The 18,914-nt window shown below is 41.7% G+C and overlaps 4 protein-coding genes across 7 annotated transcripts; 2 read left to right on the top strand and 2 right to left on the bottom strand.

Annotated features, from left to right (window-relative positions):
- Positions 1-34: 34 nt before the first annotated feature.
- On the bottom strand, positions 35-2,795 carry rtraf (RNA transcription, translation and transport factor). The gene is made up of 8 exons (XM_029444986.1): positions 2,612-2,795; positions 2,155-2,279; positions 1,968-2,067; positions 1,439-1,519; positions 1,234-1,322; positions 977-1,045; positions 757-805; positions 35-676 (listed from the first exon to the last, which is right to left on the bottom strand). Exons 1-8 carry the CDS (start codon positions 2,670-2,672, stop codon positions 522-524), a joined length of 729 nt encoding a protein of 242 aa, XP_029300846.1. The 5' UTR covers positions 2,673-2,795; the 3' UTR covers positions 35-521.
- A 536-nt stretch (positions 2,796-3,331) lies between these two features.
- On the bottom strand, positions 3,332-5,275 carry sap18 (Sin3A-associated protein). Its single transcript, XM_029452349.1, has 4 exons — positions 5,143-5,275; positions 3,966-4,075; positions 3,739-3,861; positions 3,332-3,622 (listed from the first exon to the last, which is right to left on the bottom strand). Exons 1-4 carry the CDS (start codon positions 5,212-5,214, stop codon positions 3,466-3,468), a joined length of 462 nt encoding a protein of 153 aa, XP_029308209.1. The 5' UTR covers positions 5,215-5,275; the 3' UTR covers positions 3,332-3,465.
- Positions 5,276-5,299: 24 nt separating this feature from the next.
- Positions 5,300-11,147, top strand: LOC115021703 (gap junction beta-6 protein-like). 4 transcript variants are annotated; one of them, XM_029452321.1, is made up of 7 exons: positions 5,300-5,388; positions 8,123-8,171; positions 8,773-8,944; positions 9,095-9,247; positions 9,920-10,068; positions 10,168-10,374; positions 10,489-11,147. In XM_029452321.1, exons 3-7 carry the CDS (start codon positions 8,774-8,776, stop codon positions 10,583-10,585), a joined length of 777 nt encoding a protein of 258 aa, XP_029308181.1. In that variant the 5' UTR covers positions 5,300-5,388; positions 8,123-8,171; position 8,773; the 3' UTR covers positions 10,586-11,147. The 4 variants fall into 4 exon arrangements, with proteins under 4 accessions (XP_029308181.1, XP_029308190.1, XP_029308172.1 ...); XM_029452330.1 differs by lacking the exon at positions 5,300-5,388 and adding an exon at positions 7,897-8,005 and having other exon boundaries at positions 9,164-9,247; XM_029452312.1 differs by lacking the exon at positions 5,300-5,388 and adding an exon at positions 7,897-8,005.
- Positions 11,148-16,386: 5,239 nt separating this feature from the next.
- On the top strand, positions 16,387-18,914 carry LOC115021960 (gap junction alpha-3 protein-like). Its single transcript, XM_029452706.1, has 4 exons — positions 16,387-16,455; positions 16,632-17,179; positions 18,110-18,495; positions 18,751-18,914. The coding sequence occupies exons 1-4, from the start codon at positions 16,387-16,389 to the stop codon at positions 18,912-18,914; spliced, it is 1,167 nt and encodes a 388-aa protein (XP_029308566.1).

The raw sequence follows: 18,914 nt of genomic DNA, 5'->3' as shown, positions 1-18,914 counted from the left end.
TGACACTTTGATGCTTAACAGGAAACACAGGAGCCAACTCTTCAGCTGTATTTATATATTTTCCCACACAGCATCAAACATTTCAAAATAACCTTTTTTTTTCCATCTGCGAAAAAAAAGTTTTCTCTGGAAAAAAAAAGACACAAAAATAACCATCTGTTTGAATATTTAAGAAGCTTCTCTGTGGTGTCTATAGAGGGAGAGGTTGTGGCAGCCAGGAGATTATCAAATCTATGAAAAACAAACTAATGACTTAACGTATTAGCAGAAATCAGTACTCCAATACTAAACAATCAAAAACTAGTGGAAGGTGTAGTGTAAACTTATCTATGCTGCAGTACAAAAATGAAAGACAGCATTTGAAAATTTGGCATTTGCTTCAAATTCCCAATCTGATCAGTCAGAAAATACAAACTCATTTATGTCCAACAAAGGCAGGCTTTTCCTCTCCACATCAAATTGAAATTCCCTTGGCTGAGTCCCTCCCTCCCTTCCTCCAGCGTCCCTCTTCATCCTCGCTCTCATCTGCCGACCTTGCCCAGCCTGTAGTCTGTCCTGGGGTCGGCTATGATGGCCTGAACGGCGACGATGGCCTCGTTGATCTTGGTCTGGAGCTCCCTCAGCTCCTCGATGTGCAGCAGGCGCAGGATCTGAGCCGCTTCGTTCAGAATGGCATCTGAGAAGAAATGTTTTTTAAATGACTGAAGGGATAAAGAGAAAATATTTTCTCTTCCTTTCTTAAAAAGCAACACTCACCTCCAGTGTCAAAACCCAAGACGTGCTTGTCCAAAGCTACTGGAGCTCCCTGGGAACAAGTATAAGAACTGTGAGCCGCTGGCAGCCTCACGAATATACATGTATATATGTACATGTTACATATATACATGACTGTGAATGCACATTTTACTTTAAAGGTTTTAATATAAGGACTTGAGAAATCTCAAGATATCATTCTGGATACAACATATCACAATACCTCTCTGTTGTTGCTGGCTTTAGTGATGGCTTCTGGAGAAAGTCTATCCTGGATCAGAATACGAATAGCCTGGCAGGATACATGAGAACAGACAAAGTGATTAGTATGACAATTTTCTATTAAATAAGTATATAATAATAATAATAATAATAATAATAATAATAATAATAATAATAATAATAACAATAACAACAAAGATGTATTCTTAAGAGCTTGAATCAAAAGCAAAGAGAAAATAAGTTAAGACACATTCCCACCTTGAGCATAACCAGATAGTCATCATGTCGCTGTATCTTTAGGATGTTGACCAGAGCCGTCACTCCTGCTTTGAAATCTGGGGAATTACCTGAAAAACACAAACAAATGACGTCTTTCACCCCGGATCAAAATAATGAAACAAAAAGAAGGAACAAATGTGTGAAAGCAAAGAGCAAGGACGGGCAGAGAAGTGTGTGTACTTACTGTCAAGGTTGAGGAGAGGATCCACTGCTTTGTCACTGTTGCTGGAGGCTGCCAGCGGCTCACAGTTCTTATACTTGTCCACTGAGGAAACCCAACAAACGCACATCATAATGTGAGGACACTAACAGGGATATATATAAACATTATGTGAACCTTTTTGGACTTAGTTTGTTTATTGGTTTTCTATGGAATACAATTTCCTCCAATGTGATGTAATAATGATTGAACATTTTGCAACACCACTTTAATATTTTCAGGTACTAAGTCCTTATTTTGAAACAGTGTTTTATTATAAAGAATAACAGCTCATTAATTTGGAGTTTTCTAGCGTAGTTTTCATCTTGTTTGTTTCTTTTACTGACAAATGGCACCGTGACTGGTGAGCTGGCATCATTAGAAACATTATTCCCTTTATAATGTCTCCATCTACTGGTCATCATCAGGATTACAGAGTAGTGGTACCGAGGCAACAGTCACTGTAACCAGTCACAACTTTTCACTAACTCAAACAAGGCTGCTATGATCTCACCATTGTCTCCATATTCATATCTTACAGCCAGGCCCAGTAACCAGTCTACTGCCTCCGGCTTCTGCTCACCTCCGAACGGACAGTTCAGGTCCTGCAGGTACTGCACACAACAATAGTGGAAGTACTATTAATTATACCATTCACATCAGCTTTAAGGTGCCATTTCCTACAAGTTAGATGCTCTGACCGTGTGGAAGGCTTGGGGCCAGTCTGAGCTCGGGATGTTCCTCAGGTTTCCTCGCTCCTCTATCTTATAATGTCGAATCTTCTGGTCCTCCAGCCACACGATGCAGTTCCTGAACTGTGTCTCATCTGAGCAGAGGGACAGTTTGCACAACAATGGACACTTGGCGTTGTAGTTCGCAAACGTTACAAAGTATGAGATTGGAAATATGAAAATAAAACTGTGGACACAAGGGGCAAACATTGCGCCAACAGTACTGCCGAATAAAAGATTTTATCTTGTGTCCTAAAATACCTATAGTTATGTCAGTCAAATAGCTCCATGAAACAACTATTTTATAAAAGGAGTCTGGCATTTCGTTATATCTTATGACAGGACTCATACCTGCATACACGTTAGCCAGCTCCACGTTTAACGCCCCGAACCAAATGTAAGAGCTCCTTGACAAGTGTTGTCTTACCTGTGCAGTCAAATGTACCGGGGTTGTGATAATCTAGCGCTGTTAGTTTTCTCCGAAACATTTCAACGTAGGGTTTGTCTGTAAATAACTGCTTTCTTTAGCTAATAGTTAACTAGCTTAGCCGTTTCCTCTTCTAGCTGTCGGTATGTTGCATTACGCATGCGCCGCCGGATATACTAGAACTTCCTGTCATGACTTTCAAAATAAAATTCTACTTACTGACCAGTGCTACACACTGCAACGAATCAATAGTTGATAAAAGTATAGCATTTCCAAAAGATAATTTTTTTAACACCATGTCTGTCCCATTTTTATTGGCGTTTAGAATAAAATGTAATTTTGTATAATTTCTTTGATATAACATTCCTGTAGTTATGAGTAGCATTTAACCAATTTTAGTGTTGTTAATCAACCATAAGGGAATGCAGTGATGTTACTTTACTTTGTTTCGGTTAGCTCCCAACTAACAAGATCTCAGAACCGTTACAATTTACAGCGTTGCGTTTTTTCAAACTTCTAAATTTTAAACACCACGAGTTGTCACCAGGAATTCTGACTTTCAATATGTTACTTTTGTGGGATCTGGACTGCCTTGCGTCTCACAGAAATGTAATTTTTTCACAATACAAGTGCAGTTTAATGCACAATATATTTTTCTTTTGTAAAAGATACTCAATTCCTAATACTCTCTCACAGTATGTCACACAGAAAGGAGCAAAATCATTGGAAAAAAATGACAACTTTATTACACGTCACATTTTATAAAATGAGGCAAAAACCATCCAAGATGAGGCAATGGAAAAAAATTAAACAAAAAAAGAAACGTATGTTGGTTTATGTGTCAGTGTTTATGTTCAGAAGGGCCTCATGCGTGCGTTAAGGGGCGGGGCTCTGTTGGGAGGTGTGATAGCTATGTCCAGATAGTCTCCAATCTGGAAGCGCTGAGACTGCAACGTCATGGAGTCATCTGCACCCTTCCTGCCAGATACAGTGTTGCCAATATCTTTCAACCTGTTAGGGAGGACAGATAAGTGTTTTAACATACAGTGCACACAAATTCAGCAGATACACTAAGCAAGTGGCCAGCTCCATGAGCCAAACCGGTACTGTTGTAGTGGGATACCAACCTGTACACTTTCCCTCTAGGGTCGGGATAGACAATGGCAAAGCTGAAATGGGTCCCCTTTTTTCTGGCCTCCGGATACACTTCCTTCACCAGGCTTGTCAGCTCCTTCAGAGTAGCATCCATCCTAGAATGCACACACAGTCTTATAAACTCATCTTGAAACATTGGCAAATGCTCGATTGACACATACAACAAATAATATTTAGAGTGAAATGTTTGCATTCTTACCATGTGTATATCTGCAGTTCGCTGGAGGGAACATTGCCACGGGCAAATTCATCTGCTCTGTGGTGTCGGCCGCTGTTGGTGGTGAAGACTCGCAGCAGAAGGGGGCAGGTCTGCAGCAAAAATAAGCATTAAACATAAGGGTATGAAGAAAAAATAAAGTATGCAGAATGACAAAATCTAAATACTTTTATTTTGAATAGATTGGTTCATGCAAATAAACCAGTCTCGTTGCACTACAACTATCAACAAGAATCCCTGGATATAAACCCGTTACACACAAACATGGAGATTGACATAACACGGGGATCACATCTGTGTATTTTGAAAGTTTTCCCTGGAAACAATGGTATGTTATTGCATCTAGCTTGACGTCGGTGGAGATTCGAGAGTTGACCACTTAGTGGTCACAGAGAGTAAAGATAACACAACTGTTAAGTGCCAATATAATGTACAGTAGATATTACACTACTATTATTCATCCTTAGGTGTTGAAATTGATAAATAGTCGAGATGATTCTAGTATAAACAGTATCTGAATGGATAGTTATACACATAGTAGACTTAATGAACTCGCTTTGTCCACTTCAAATGAATGGAGGAAAGAATATTAGAAACACCTGTGGCATCTCACGAATGCAACTTTACCACTGTAATTAATGGGGAGAACATGCAAACACAAAGCATTTGACCCACCAGGACAACTAAGCTGTGGTCAACAATGGGTGTCCCTCAGGATTGGATAATGTTACATGCCAAATTTATCCAAACACGCTTGTTTCGTAAAATACTTAAGAGCTGCATTTCACTAGTTTAAAGTTCAACGTTATTTTTCCAATGGGTTTCAGTTAAATTTTCCCAGTTCACTCATTCGCACGCTAGCATTACCGTTAGCACGCGAGCACTAGCACGCCGCAAGTTACAATCGAGTCTCCTTTTTTATTTACTAGTGACAAGCAGAGAATCACGTAGATAAAAAAATGAATGAAATGAAGCAGAAATACTGGTCTGCACGTGTTCCAATGTTTAGGGATTGTCCTGAACGTAAGTAACAAGTGTCCAACTGTTAGCACTTTGGGCTAGCAGAACCAGGATACCAGTTAGCTCACCATGGAGCTCATAAGCTAACGTAAACAAGCTAACGTTACACCGGGCTTTGAAATACAATCCCGCTGTCTACCTTTTCTCGGTCAATGGGCTTTTCTGGTTCCTTCTTGATTTCTTCCTGTGTGATCCGCGATTCCAGGGCCATTATTATTTTCCACCGAAATATTAATGCACTTCGGCAACGTTGCGGAATTCTCCCACCTTGCTTGGATATTTTATCGTAGCTGCTGAACGAATGAGACCGAAGCCGTTTCCGTTTCCGGTGTGGTTTTAGCGGACTTCAACCAGCGACAACTTTATCGCTCCCTACTGTTTCGGAGTGAGTATCTATGCATTATTTTTATTTTTATTAAAACATTTGGTCACGTCTATGATGTCTGACATAACTTGCAGTTATCTGTGATTTACCTCAAGTTGTTCTGCAAGATATCTTTCTTTGTTTGCATAATGTCATGGTGTACAGAACGATCCTGTGCATTTTAATCTATCCATTTATACCTTTTTAAATGCCTTTTATCATCTCTGCAAAGTGTAGTGCAGAAACATCACATTTAACTTTTTTTATAACATTTTCAAGAAACATAAACGATATCAATATAAAAACCTAAACAAGATAAATATAAACGAAACAAGACAGACAACAGACAATAAATACATATATATATTCTTCCCAAGTCAGTAAGTTCAAGATATTTAAAGGACTATATTAAAGGAAGTTATTTTCCCCCTTAATAGAATATGTTTTATTTTCTAAGGATACACAAGCAGATTCATGATAGTGGGATATTATTAAATGTGCATCAGCCAATTGTATTGTAAAAGCCTAAGACGTGTATTTGCTGTTTGTGTTTGAGCTTCATGCAAGCACCTTCCCACTCATCATGTTAAATGTCTTCTAGAAATCCTCTCTCTACGTTTAGCTTTCTAAGACTCAAGGGACCCTCAGTCATACAATCCAGATATTGTGTTTTTTCTTTAAAATAGTTTTCTGTTCAATGTTATTTAAGGGAAAAACAAAAATATGCAAGTTATATAAATCATCAGGATGTCTGGCAGACCTTCATACAGTAGAGTTTCTGATCCAAGATCAGTCCGCCAAGTCCACCTACGGAACTGGGACCAGTCACATGCTGCGCTCCCCCTCACTCATTACAGTGTGTGTGTAGCTTTCTGGGTAACATATATGTGAGTGCTGTACAGTGTGTGTGTGTATCCTGACACTGGCCCCCTCTGTTCTCCTGCTGGCCAGCTGATCAGGATCTACTCTAACAATCAGCTCTATTTTACCTCTCTCTCCCTTTCTCCCTACTCATATTCACTTTGTGTGAGCCGCTTGAAACAATCCGCCAGCCTTTCTTTAGCCCTGTCCTGACTGAGAGATCAAACAGTGGGTCTTTGAGTCCGGTCCTGCCACTGATATCCATTCATTGATATGCATCAGGTATAAGTGTCGCTGTTATTCCCATAATGACTCCATTAGAATCACTGACGCCCTCTCTGTCTCAACAGCTGGACAGTTTCCTGCCCCTTTTAACATTGCTGCTCATTTTGGAGGGTCTTGTTACAGGCAGCGATGTGGTACAGAAGAGACTCCAAATACAGTGTCTAACAGTCTTGCATCATTATTTATGAAAACTAATACCAATTTGTGATCAAATGATAGATCTGGTACTGCACATACATGGGTGGATTATGAGTCAATAGGCCCCTGGGCACAGACATGCAAAACGCCCCACCACCTCTCCTACAAAGGAGCAAGACATACAGACTTTATAGTTCTTCAGCCTCTATGTTGTTACGCATCTCTCTGTGGTTTTGTGTCTCTCTGTAGTCATTTTGCATCTCTTTGTAGTTGTTACGAGTCTCTCTGTGATTGTTTTGCCCCTTTTCCTGATCATTGTGAGTCTATTTGTGGTCTTTGCCGCTTTTTTGCATCTCTTTGTAGTTGTTTTGATCTCCTTGTAGTTGTTTTATGGTTTTATTTGTTGTCATTTTGATTCTCTTCCTGGTTGGTGTCTGTCTCGAGACATTTTGTAGGTGAAGGCCAGGGGGGCCCTGACCCTTTGGAGCCCTGGTAGCCCGGTAGCTCTGTCCACAAACCTATCCTAACACTGTAGCTCAAGCAGAATATGCTGAATATGTTACAGCTTCTTTCAAAGTTTTCATTTCAGTTTTGTGAGCATCCACAGAGTAAACTGAGGAAGTTGTTTTTTGCTCCCACACTTCAACAAACAGTGAGGAAAGCTCATCGGTCACAGCCATTAGACACACACAGAGCCGCACTGTGCTGCAGGCGGACCGCTGCCAAGGGATGGTCGGGCTTAGAAAAGACGCTTTGACTCTCTACCTGTGTCCCGTTACAGTCACAAAGGGATCAGACACACACACACACACACACACACACACACACACACACACACACACACACACACACACACACATTGTACACACAAAGTTGGGTTTACTTGTTGCATAATGTCCTCTGTGACTCTAAATAAGTTTTCCAAAAAGAAGAATTAATTAAAATGTTGTAACAGGAACCATTAACAAGACTAATGGAGGTGCATTAAAAGATGTGCAGTAGGGAAATTACTAAATAAATTGTCACAATAAATCAGGATACCTCGGGCTCTGCTGCTTTTGAGAATTATTTTCATGATTTTCACTATCATTTCATTGCTTTCATCGTTCACTGAAAGTCTCACAGAAACAAACACATTAGTATTTTTTTTAACATCCATTCAAAGACATGGAGTGACTGCCTTTTTAAATTGAACCAAAATCCCTTTACAGTTTTTCTGTAACACTTTGCAACAGTATAGCCACTGTGAGGTTTTATTATGAAAGTCCTAACAGGAAGTCTCCTCATATTGTTCTGGCTGACTTGAGCCTGGAGGCGCAACTTTGATTTCATTCAAAGGAAGGAGGAGCTGCAGGTTTGTGTTTTGCTCAGTGTATATATATAAACCCAGAGTAAACTCAATTACATTTATTTGTTATGATACCAGCAATGATGTCACAGTGAGCTGTTTGTTTGTTTCCCTGTTGGAAAGGATCATGAGGAATATTTTCCAGCAAACCACCTGACTCTGCAGACACAAGGTGAGAAAAGTACTTTATCGTTTTGATTGGAAAAGTGTTTAAAGGCCGAATCACTTTTGGAAAATAAATTTTAGAAAATAAGAACTTTAATTATCACCATAATGTATGTATTTTTTGTTATTTTAGGGAGTGTTTAACCAATGGAAGCCATTGCTGTTAGTGACTATATCATGCATATCATAGATATCAGTGCAATCCCTGTCAGTGAATCAATGGTGGAATGTGAATGGTGATGCTCAGTGAGGACTGTAGTAGTGGGTTTGTACAGTGTGTTCAGTGTGTTTTTTACCGGAGTGGGTTCAGCACAGTCCGCAGTGGGCAGAGAGGTTCATCAGTTCACATGGATTCTGGCGCTTGGCCTCCTCTCTTCCTCCTCTCATTCCTTTACATCCTCTTCTTCTTTCAAACTTCTCTTTTGTTTCATCGCCTGTCTCTGCTGCTTTCATCTTCTGCCACTGCCTGCCTTCTACATCTCCATCGTGGTTGCTTTCAGATCTGTAGTTCAAAGGAACCAGCCGAACCTGGTACATAAACCCACTTTTATACTGACAACCGTCGTAGTATTGTGTTGTTGTTCTCATGTTTCTGACTGTTTCTGCAGGATGTCTTGGCCTGTTCTGTACGCTCAGTTAGTCGGGGCAAACCGTCACTCCACCAGCCTGGGTAAAGTCTGGCTCTCCGTGCTCTTTATTTTCCGGGTCATGGTTCTGGTTGTTGCTGCGGAGAGCGTCTGGGGGGACGAGCAGTCGGACTTCACCTGCAACACACTACAGGTAGGCAGTTTGCGATATTGTCAATTTTTTAAACAAAAATACATCCATGTCTGTCACCTTATATGTGGATGTTATTTCCATGCGCATGAACACAACATGTATAAAGCAACTGAACTGTTATATTTGCATTGATGCAACAATCTGTTTCAGCCCGGCTGTGAAAACGTCTGCTATGATCAGTTCTTCCCTGTCTCCCACATCCGTCTATGGTGTCTTCAGCTTGTCTTTGTCTCCACACCAACGCTCCTGGTCGCGATGTATGTGTCCTATCGGAACCACAGCGATAAGAAGAGACTCCTACAGGTGTGTGGACTGTTTGATCTGTCTGCTGTTCAGGCGGGAGACACACCTGCTGTTCATCCTATGTCTCGTCTTGTCCTGTCAGGGGTTATCTAGTCATGTTTTATCTTATCATATCTTTTCTGTCTTTTATCTTGCCATGCCTTGTCTCATGTCTTCATGCTTTATGTCCTCTCTGGTCATGTCATTTCTTGTCATGTCATGTCCTTATCATGTCGATACGTTTCTGGTCGTGCCGTGTCTTGTCTCTTTTATCTTGCCATGCCTCATCTCACGTCTTCATGCTTCATGTCCTCTCTGGTCATGTCATGACACAAGTAATCTTGTGTCATGAGTTGTCTTGTCATATCTTTTCTGGTTCTGTCTTGCCTTCTTTTATATTGTCATGTCATGCAATGTCAAGTGTTTTCTGGTTGTCATGCTTTATATGTCATGTCATATGTCATCTTATGTGCTTTTGTCATGTCTTATATTTCATGTCATGTCACCTCCTGCTTTATCTCGTCTTATGAACTCTTGTCTCGTCATGTTTACTGTTGTTGTCTGATGTCACATCATGTCTTTTCCGGTTCTGTCTCGTCTTGTTTTATCTTGTGATGTTACATCACGTATTTTGTAGGTGTGTCTTGTCTAGTTGTATCTTTTCATGTCATGTTATCCTATCTTGTGTGACAGAGTTCTGGTAGAGCTGGTCTCCTCAGCAACAAAGGGCAGGAGGAAGATTTGGAGACTTTAAAGAAACGGAGACTCCCAGTAGCTGGCGCCCTCTGGTGGACGTACGCCTGCAGTCTGGTGTTCAGGCTGCTGTTTGAAGGCGGCTTCATGTATGATCTGCAATTTTCTGTGTGTCTGCATTACTGCTGTTTTGGTATAATCCCACCATGTTGCCTATCACCTCACAGTATGCGTCTTTGTCTCTCCAGGTATGCCCTATACGTGGTATACGATGGTTTCCAGATGCCACGGCTGGTGCAGTGTGACCAGTGGCCGTGTCCTAACCTGGTGGACTGCTTCATCTCGCGCCCCACCGAGAAAACCATCTTCACTGTTTTCATGGCCACTGCCTCCTCTATCTGCATGGTCCTTAACATGGCTGAACTGTCATATCTGGTTGCCAAGGCTGTCACTAGGTAGAGGCATTAATCAGTCAGGTGATTAATTAAAATCTGAAGTCCTTCATCCTTCATTTGGGTTATAAAAATGCACAGAGTACTTAAGTCCATGTATAACGTCTTTATTTTCAGGAGTCTCTGTGGCCAGAAGGAGAGGAAAACATGCAGAAAATCGAGCAGAGTGAAGACGCAGAATAAGACGAACCAGAAGTTACTCGTCTCAGCCTGAGGAAGCAGCAACAAGGTGGACGGTACATGCAGAAGAAAGACTGTCCAAAGACTTTACAGCTGAATACTTGCAAGTGTTACTCATGTGAATGACCCAAAACATGTGTAAATACAACTCAAAAGTGTATATTTTCTATGATACCTAAGGTGTTAAAGTGTAACATTCAAGTGGTGGAGAGGATAGAAGTCAAACCTGTATTTTTACATGATACTGTCTGAGATTCTACGTCAATACTTAGATTTGTTGAATATAAATGCACTCACCATTTCCTACTTTATGTAGCACAAATAAAGTTTTACCTTTTATGTTGGTTACTAATTGCATGATGATAATAATAATAATAATGACTATCTCTGGGATTACTTTGTTGCAAATAACTTGCATCCCACAGGAAATAGATTCATACCATCGGAAGCATACAATGCATTAAACCAAGTGATTCATGAAGTCATGAAACAGTTTTGACAAAAGAAAAGAGTGAACAGAACAACATGTATTCTCATTTACAACAGATGCATCAAGTGATCTTCTATATTGACCTCTGTTGACCTCTGCTGGTGGCCTGCAGTGACTGCACCAGCTGTGAAGAGGTTCATGGTCCTCCCTCCCTCCTCTGAGTGAGAGTAGCTGACACACACAGAGGTGATGTCCCCATATAACAGGTTACCCTGGTGACAGAAACAACATTGATAACCTACTTGTACAAAGGTAAAATTATTCAAGACATGCTAACTTCAATGCTATGCAGAATGTTTTTGACAGTTGTATTTGGTTTAATGCAGGGGTGTCCTAAACATTTTTTCACTGAGGGCCACATACAGAAAAATATACAAAGGGCTGGGCCACTCATACTTTTGAGGTATATTGCCTATTTGAACTCTCCTGTAATGGGAGCAGAGTTGCACTCAGTGGGAGCAGTGATGCTTTGGACTGAAGGATGCTGCAGGTCAGGAGTAAGTTTGGTGTTTGAGATACGAAGGACATCACAGAGATGCTGTCGCTCATTTTGGTTCTCAATCTGCTTTTGTTCAGAGTTAACAGAAAATGTTTGCTCACATATTTGAGTGGGGAAGTGCACAACATTGAAGTTGTGTCTCGGAGAGACGGAGCTTCACACAGAATGCTTTCATGTGCGCAGTCGGCTCTTGTTCAGTGTTGAGATGACCAGTAAGATCAACTAAAAATGCCAGGTCTGCCAAACATGGAGGGTCTCTCAGCTCATGAAGAGGTCGCTCCTTCTCTTTCAAAAACAGATCGGTTTCTGATCTCAGGGAATAAAACCGCTCCAGCACGGAGCCATGACTCAGCCAGCGCACATCAGAACGGTGGAGTGCGTCCCCGTATTCAGCATCGACATCAGACAGGAAAGCTTGAAATTCTCTGTGGTTAAGTCCTCGTGCTCGACTTATGTTGTGCCCTTGAGACTCCTAAGACCAAGCAGCTCTTCCGTAACACAAAAGTTATCGTCAACTCCCCTCAAAAAACTATGAACAGCTGTGCGGTGGCTGTTGCATCTGTGCTCTCATCACATGCAATCAGTAAAAATCTAAAGCTCAAGCTTTATCTGACACTTGATGTTTTAAATTAGCTGACACGTCAAAACTGTGTTTCTGTGTTAAAACTAAGAAGTACAAAACATTCAAGCGCAAGTTTCTATCTGGGCCATATTCCATTATACTTTTAGAATTTGCTGCGGGCCAATTAAAAATGGACCAAGTTGGCCCGCGGGCCGTAGTTTGGACACCCCTGGGTTAATGCCATAGTTTTTGTTCATTTTTCCTCATTTTGATATAGCCTATATTACATACTATAACTTTATGTAAGATATTAGGCTACTGCTAAGTATGAGGTATTTCTAATACCAATACTACTACTTCCGTGCAGTGGTGGATTGTAACTAAGTACATTTATTCAAGTACTGCTCATTGAGGTACGTCTCAGATGGAAATATCGCACTTTTACTCTACTATCTTTATTTGAAAAATATAGATACTTTGTAGATTCATATTAATAATGCAAAATATAAATCAACTAATAAATGATGATGTATTATCATAGTTTAAGTGAAGTTATGTGATTTAGTACTTTTTTATTTTGAATACAGGACCTTTACTTGTAACAGAGTATTTAAACTGTTGCTACTTTTACTTAAGTAAACAAATCTGAGTACTTCTTCCTCCACTGACCATAATAACTATAGAACTACTTGCCTTCATTGTCACAGTATTAATAGTAATAACGATAATATTTTCATTAAAAAAGATATATATTCTCATTAGTAGTTTTAATAAATTATAAATAGTTTTAAATGTGGCTTGTTGGTGATGTGATGGAGTGTCTCCTGCCCCTATCTCCACATACAATCACACGCGCGCGCACACATACAAGCACGTACCTAACCCCCACCACCCCCCTCGTGCGCCCCATGCACGGGGACACCAATGTGTGACAGTGGCGGATGGCCTTGGCCACGCGGGACGCAGCCGCTGCGCTTCGCCTTCGCGAGACAGGTCCCACACGCGCCCTTTTTTAGACTGGACTAGCCTCGCGTCTTTTTTACTCTCTCTCTCTCTCGCTCTCTCTCTCTCTCTCTCTCTCCCTCTCTCCCTGTGTAACCCTCTGTCTCTCTCCCTCCCACTAATCTCACCTACTCCTCGTTTGGCCGCCTCGAGCCCGCCCGTGGGAGTAAAAGAAAGAGGAAGAAGGAAAGTGAGAGAAGGAGCGCGCTGCCGGGAGGGAGCCGTGTTTCAGAGGAGAGCGGTAAGCAGGTGGAGGCTGGAGTGATGGTGTTGGCTGGAGTGGGAGGGAAGAGGAGGGATTATCATCCTTCCACCTGCTGGATGAGGAGCACCTCTCATGCTGCGTTCACTTCCCTGTGGGAAAGACAGCAGACAGGAAGCCACTTATATTTTATGAATAGATAGTAGGAAAGTTTTTTGATAGAAACTTGAAATTTATTCAGTGTTGAGATTTTAGACGTTTGTGTTTGATAATTATAGTTATCATTTAAACTCATCTAGTGTAGTTCTGGACAGTAAATTAGGATGTGTTATACAGGGTTGATTAGCCTTCAAAGTTTCTCTCCCCATGTCCCATTCTCTTCAGGTGCTCATGAAGTGTATGAGGGCAACGTCTTGATTATTTTTGTATTAATTCAAACAAGCAAAAATGGTCAAATGTAACATTTTGCATTCATCATAAATTGAGAGCGTAGTGAATAGTAACATTTGTAATTTCATTTTATTTGCATTTTCAATACTAAACACCAGCGTTCCTAATGGGCGACTCATTTTTCTTGTTGTAAATTAACATACAAATATTGCTGCTCCTAACAATCCTGTTGTACAAATTAATATAGAGTTTTTCAACGGGGTCCAAAACGTGGACATTTGGGCACCCTGGTGGACTCATGCCTTCTTAGATCTTCATCTACATTTATTGAACTCTTAATGTGCATTTTCACACTGTTATGTACTTTTACACACATTTAATGTCTTTATTTACATTTGTGGTGTTGCACACCGTTATCTACCGACACACCATTACACACTCATTAATTCTCTTTACTCATTAAATCACATATTTGCCACTATGTGCACCTCATACACCTTAGTGCATCGCTACCAAAATAGTATGCACTTTTACACACTTTATGCACCATTAGGCATTTTATGCACTTTTACACACTATGTGCATGTTCTGTGTATCCCTGCAGACTTAGTGACCCTGAGCTATCAGGCTGTAGCATAATTTCTTCAAGAATCAACATTGGTAATGGAATAACCCAGCTATCTAGGATTATCTAGGTTAATCTTACTGATTTATAATGTTTATGGATGTACATCTAACCAAAATCAGTCTACGTAATTGACTGGATAACAAACAGAATAGTGTTTTGTGTGAACATTGCCACTGTCTGCATATCTTAAAAAGGTTTTCAGGGTGCAAGCGGCAGGCCAAGAGTTAACTGTTTGGGCTGTTTTAGCACAAAGACCTCTGATCCATCAAAAGCACACGCCAGCCAGGACAATGTCCATCTAGCAGCTTCCCTATTGTCTGTCTTGACAGATGGTATTTCATCACGTCAACACATCATGTACACGTACACATGCCGCTGTTAGATTGGCGTATCAGTGGACAGTTACAGTAATCTATTCTATTCAATCTATTCAAAGATTTACTTTTGAGAGTCATAATATTATTCTCTTTTTCCTTCAGCTGGAGGGTTTTGAAAAGTCCCAGAATATTTGTGGACTTTAGCAGGAATGTATACATTTGTAAAAGTGGATATTGAAACTTTTAACGTGTAGGGGCAACAGAACACAACTTCATTAGGACTTCATCTCCTTTCAGGGATTTTTCAGACTGCTGATTTACTTCTTGTGAGGGTAAATAAGAGAGACGTCTTGTGATTATCTTTCATATTAGAAGTACAATAAGTACTGTAACTTTGTGTGTGTGTGTGTGTGTGTGTGTGTGTGTGTGTGTGTGTGTGTGTGTGTGTGTGTGTGTGTGTGTGTGTGTGTGTGTGTGTGTGTCTGGGTGTGGGCCTGTGTGAACATATCAGTCGATCCCAGGCAAACATTTGCCATCCTCAGCATTCCTGGGATGTGATGAGTCCAGCATTCAACTGGGACAACCTGTTATCCACTCATTCACTTCCCACAGATGGCCAGCCATTGTCCACTAGCCTGACATACACGAGTACACATAGATACATGCACGCAAATGTACATGTGGATAAAGTAAGAAAGGCACGCACATACCAATGTTTCCTCACATGCATAAATACACATTCACAGAGAGTGACATACAGATGTACAGGGCTCCACAACAACCTTTTACAACAGTTGCGCTTTGCCTTCTGGCACCGCAATAACACATTTTAACTGTTACCGTTTTTGTCAGTTCCCATACACATCGGTAATTTCTTAACACATTTAGTAAATGATTTTAAACATAAATAAAGGTCATTGATTAGCAATTTGAGATGCGTGATTGGAGTTGAGAAGGAGGTTTACCTTCATGCAACAAATGCCCGCTCGGACACGATTGGTCAATATTACTCGGACTACAAACGGAAACCAGAACGCTTCCGATACCAACATCTCGTCCCGTTGCCTACAGATGTTTATAGAGATTATCTTTTTAGTAGTCAGAGATTCACTAAACATGAGATTTGGTTCTGTCCTACGATAAATTCATTCCATGCAGACGAGAAGAATAAACGTTTCAAGTAATAAAAGTGGTGAGATTTAATCCATGTTTTTGAAATTGGAGTTCTGTTTGAAAATTACCTATAATGTTGACAAGAGCACTTTGTCTCTCCTTTCCAGATATAGTTTTTCTTCTGATCTCTGGTCGATGGATTTATCACTGACAATACAACAATATTTTAGTAAGTCTGCTTTCTCTTTCCTTATTGTGACGATGCCGGCAGCTCCCCAAATGTGTATTAGTCCACCGCTGAAAATAGTTCCGAACAAATGTACTATTTATTGTCATTTGAGACATCAAAACTTAACACAGTTACTAAACACTACAGTGCCCAGCTGTTTAAAATAATTACTGAGACTTCTTTTTCACAATAAAATGATTTATTTTACCCATTTGTGAAACGTCATATCTTCAGTTGGTACCAATGTACTTGAGGCAGAATTCCAGCGACAATAGAGAAGTTGAAAAGTATTGATGGAAAACTAACACATTGCTTTGGGTCTTTTCATAAGGAGAATATCATTCTCTGTGTTCTTCATCACAGACTCTTTTTTTACTCTCCAGGCTAGAAAATCGAGTGAAGCATGGGTGACTGGAGCTTTCTAGGGCGGCTGCTGGAGAATGCTCAAGAACACTCCACTGTGATTGGAAAGGTGACTGAACATTAATTAACTTGATGAATATGAAATGATATCACATTAACTTTCCCTCCTTCTTGTCACATAATCCTTAAATACCTAAATGGCCACCATTTAGAATATGCCTAAAATATCTGACCTTCGCCACCTGTGCTGACTGCTGTGTTTTTCAATCCTTCCTTCCTCCCCAGGTTTGGCTGACCGTCCTCTTCATCTTCCGCATCTTGGTGCTTGGGGCAGCAGCTGAAGAGGTTTGGGGGGATGAGCAGTCGGACTTTACTTGTAACACGCAGCAGCCTGGTTGCGAGAACGTCTGCTACGACGAGGCCTTCCCCATCTCCCACATCCGCTTCTGGGTGCTGCAGATCATCTTTGTCTCCACGCCCACCCTCATCTATCTGGGCCATGTGCTGCACATTGTCCGCATGGAGGAGAAGAGGAGAGAGAGGGAGGAGGAGCTCAGAAAGGCCGGACGGCACCAGGAGGACCACGACCCTCTCTATCACAACGGAGGAGGAGGAGGCGGGAAGAAGGAGAAGCCGCCAATTCGTGATGAGCATGGGAAGATCCGAATCCGTGGAGCGTTATTGAGGACCTACATCTTCAACATCATCTTCAAGACTCTGTTTGAGGTGGGCTTCATCCTGGGGCAGTACTTCCTCTATGGCTTCCACCTGAGGCCGCTCTATAAATGTGGCCGCTGGCCCTGCCCCAATACTGTGGACTGCTTCATCTCCAGGTTAGACAGTAGGATTTTATGTTTGTGTGTTTGTTCATTTGCAATGTAAAACCATCTTTTCCACTCCAATTCCATAACTGTATACCTTTTCTTCAAATGACCATCCCCTGCCCCTTAGTAACTGTTGCTACGCATGTCAAGCTTTCTGTTCTGCAAGCACTCCTGACTCCTACAACATTATGTTCCCATACAACTAAACTGCAAACAAAAACGTTTGGTAAGAATGTTAATGGTATGGAAGTTATGGATGTTAATTTAAAAAAGTTAACGTCGGGACACTAATAGTCTCTTGGGTGAAAGTCCCATGTTTGTTGGACCCGTCCATCCACCCCGACCTCTTTCATACACAGACTTCCTTGGACTTTGATCGGAAACGTATTTGTGACGATGCAGTTTTGTTTCATGGTAACGTCATTTTTAGGAGACAAGGCTTCTGCACGACAGAACATCAGTCTACGGTGATAACGGGGGCCGATTTACCTCTCGAAATTCATTGAAACGTTTGAAACAATGAGTACTTGATTCCACACAGAAGAAGACAAAATCAGGCTTTTTGTTTCTTGCCAACTACCGTCATTCTCGCCATTTCATATGACTACTGCAGATCCTGCTAAAAGACAATAAAACCTAACCAAAACCATTTCCATAAGTGAAAGAAACAATGCCTGTATCTGCCTTATGATTCAGAGCCGCTCCAACATTTAATTGGTTCTTTCTTGGCCCAAGTTTCACCCTTCCACCATGTTTTATAAAAATTGGGCCAGTCTGTAATGCTGCCGACATATAAACAAAACAACAAACCTAACCTCCTTGGCAGAGGTAATAATTATGTGTATAAAATGATGTAATATTTCCTCTGTTATACTATTTCTTGATACATTTTTTGTGAATTAATTTGTGAATTATATCTGATGTTGTCTGTTGTCGCAGGCCCACTGAGAAGACAATCTTCATCATTTTCATGCTGGTGGTTGCTTGTGTCTCTCTGGTCCTCAACCTGCTGGAGATCTACCACCTGGGCTGGAAGAAAGTTAAGCAGGGGGTCACCAATGAGTTTGCACCCGACCGTGGGCTGCTGCTGCCGGGCGGAGATGAGCCTGGAGATGCGGAGACGATCCCTGAGCAGACCTCTCCGTCAGTGCTCAACTGTTTGCCGGCGTACGCCAGCGTGAACGTGGTGGGGGCTGAGGGCGGAGCCTACAGTCCAACTGAAGCCTCCCTTGCAGTGAGCTCTGTGCCTGCCAGACACAAGATGAACGGCACAGAGTTCCACCCAGACGACTTCCTGTTGGAGGCCCTGCCCACTTCTTTTTACGGTGAGAAAGTGAGTGTCGGGAGCCACAGTCAGCTGATGGCAATGGAGCAGAACTGGAGCAACATGGCACTGGAGCTCCACAATCGGGAAGGAAAAAACTCCTCCTCCTCCTCCTACCCTCCTCATCTTCCCTCTCCTCCCACCTCCGCCTCCTCCTCTCCTCACGAGGAGACCACCCCACCACTTCCACATGGCGAGGAACACTCTGAGTTTCCTACACTTCCTCGTCACACCCCTCTTTCCCCCCTTGCACCAGAGGAGGCGGCGCCTTGTATGGTCCCACATGACGACTTCATCGTGGTCACCAGGGCGGAGATGCATCAGCCTCCTGCTGCCGCTCCTGCGAGAGACATCCGGAAGCCAAGTCGGGCCAGCAAGAGCGGCTGCGTCCGAGCTCGTCCCGATGACCTGGCTGTGTAG

This window comes from Cottoperca gobio, chromosome 2 (genome assembly GCF_900634415.1).
Source record: "Cottoperca gobio chromosome 2, fCotGob3.1, whole genome shotgun sequence".
Lineage (NCBI taxonomy): Eukaryota > Metazoa > Chordata > Actinopteri > Perciformes > Bovichtidae > Cottoperca > Cottoperca gobio.
The sequence above is the reverse complement of the archived record's forward strand: the minus strand, read 5'-3'. Positions and strand labels throughout refer to the sequence as shown.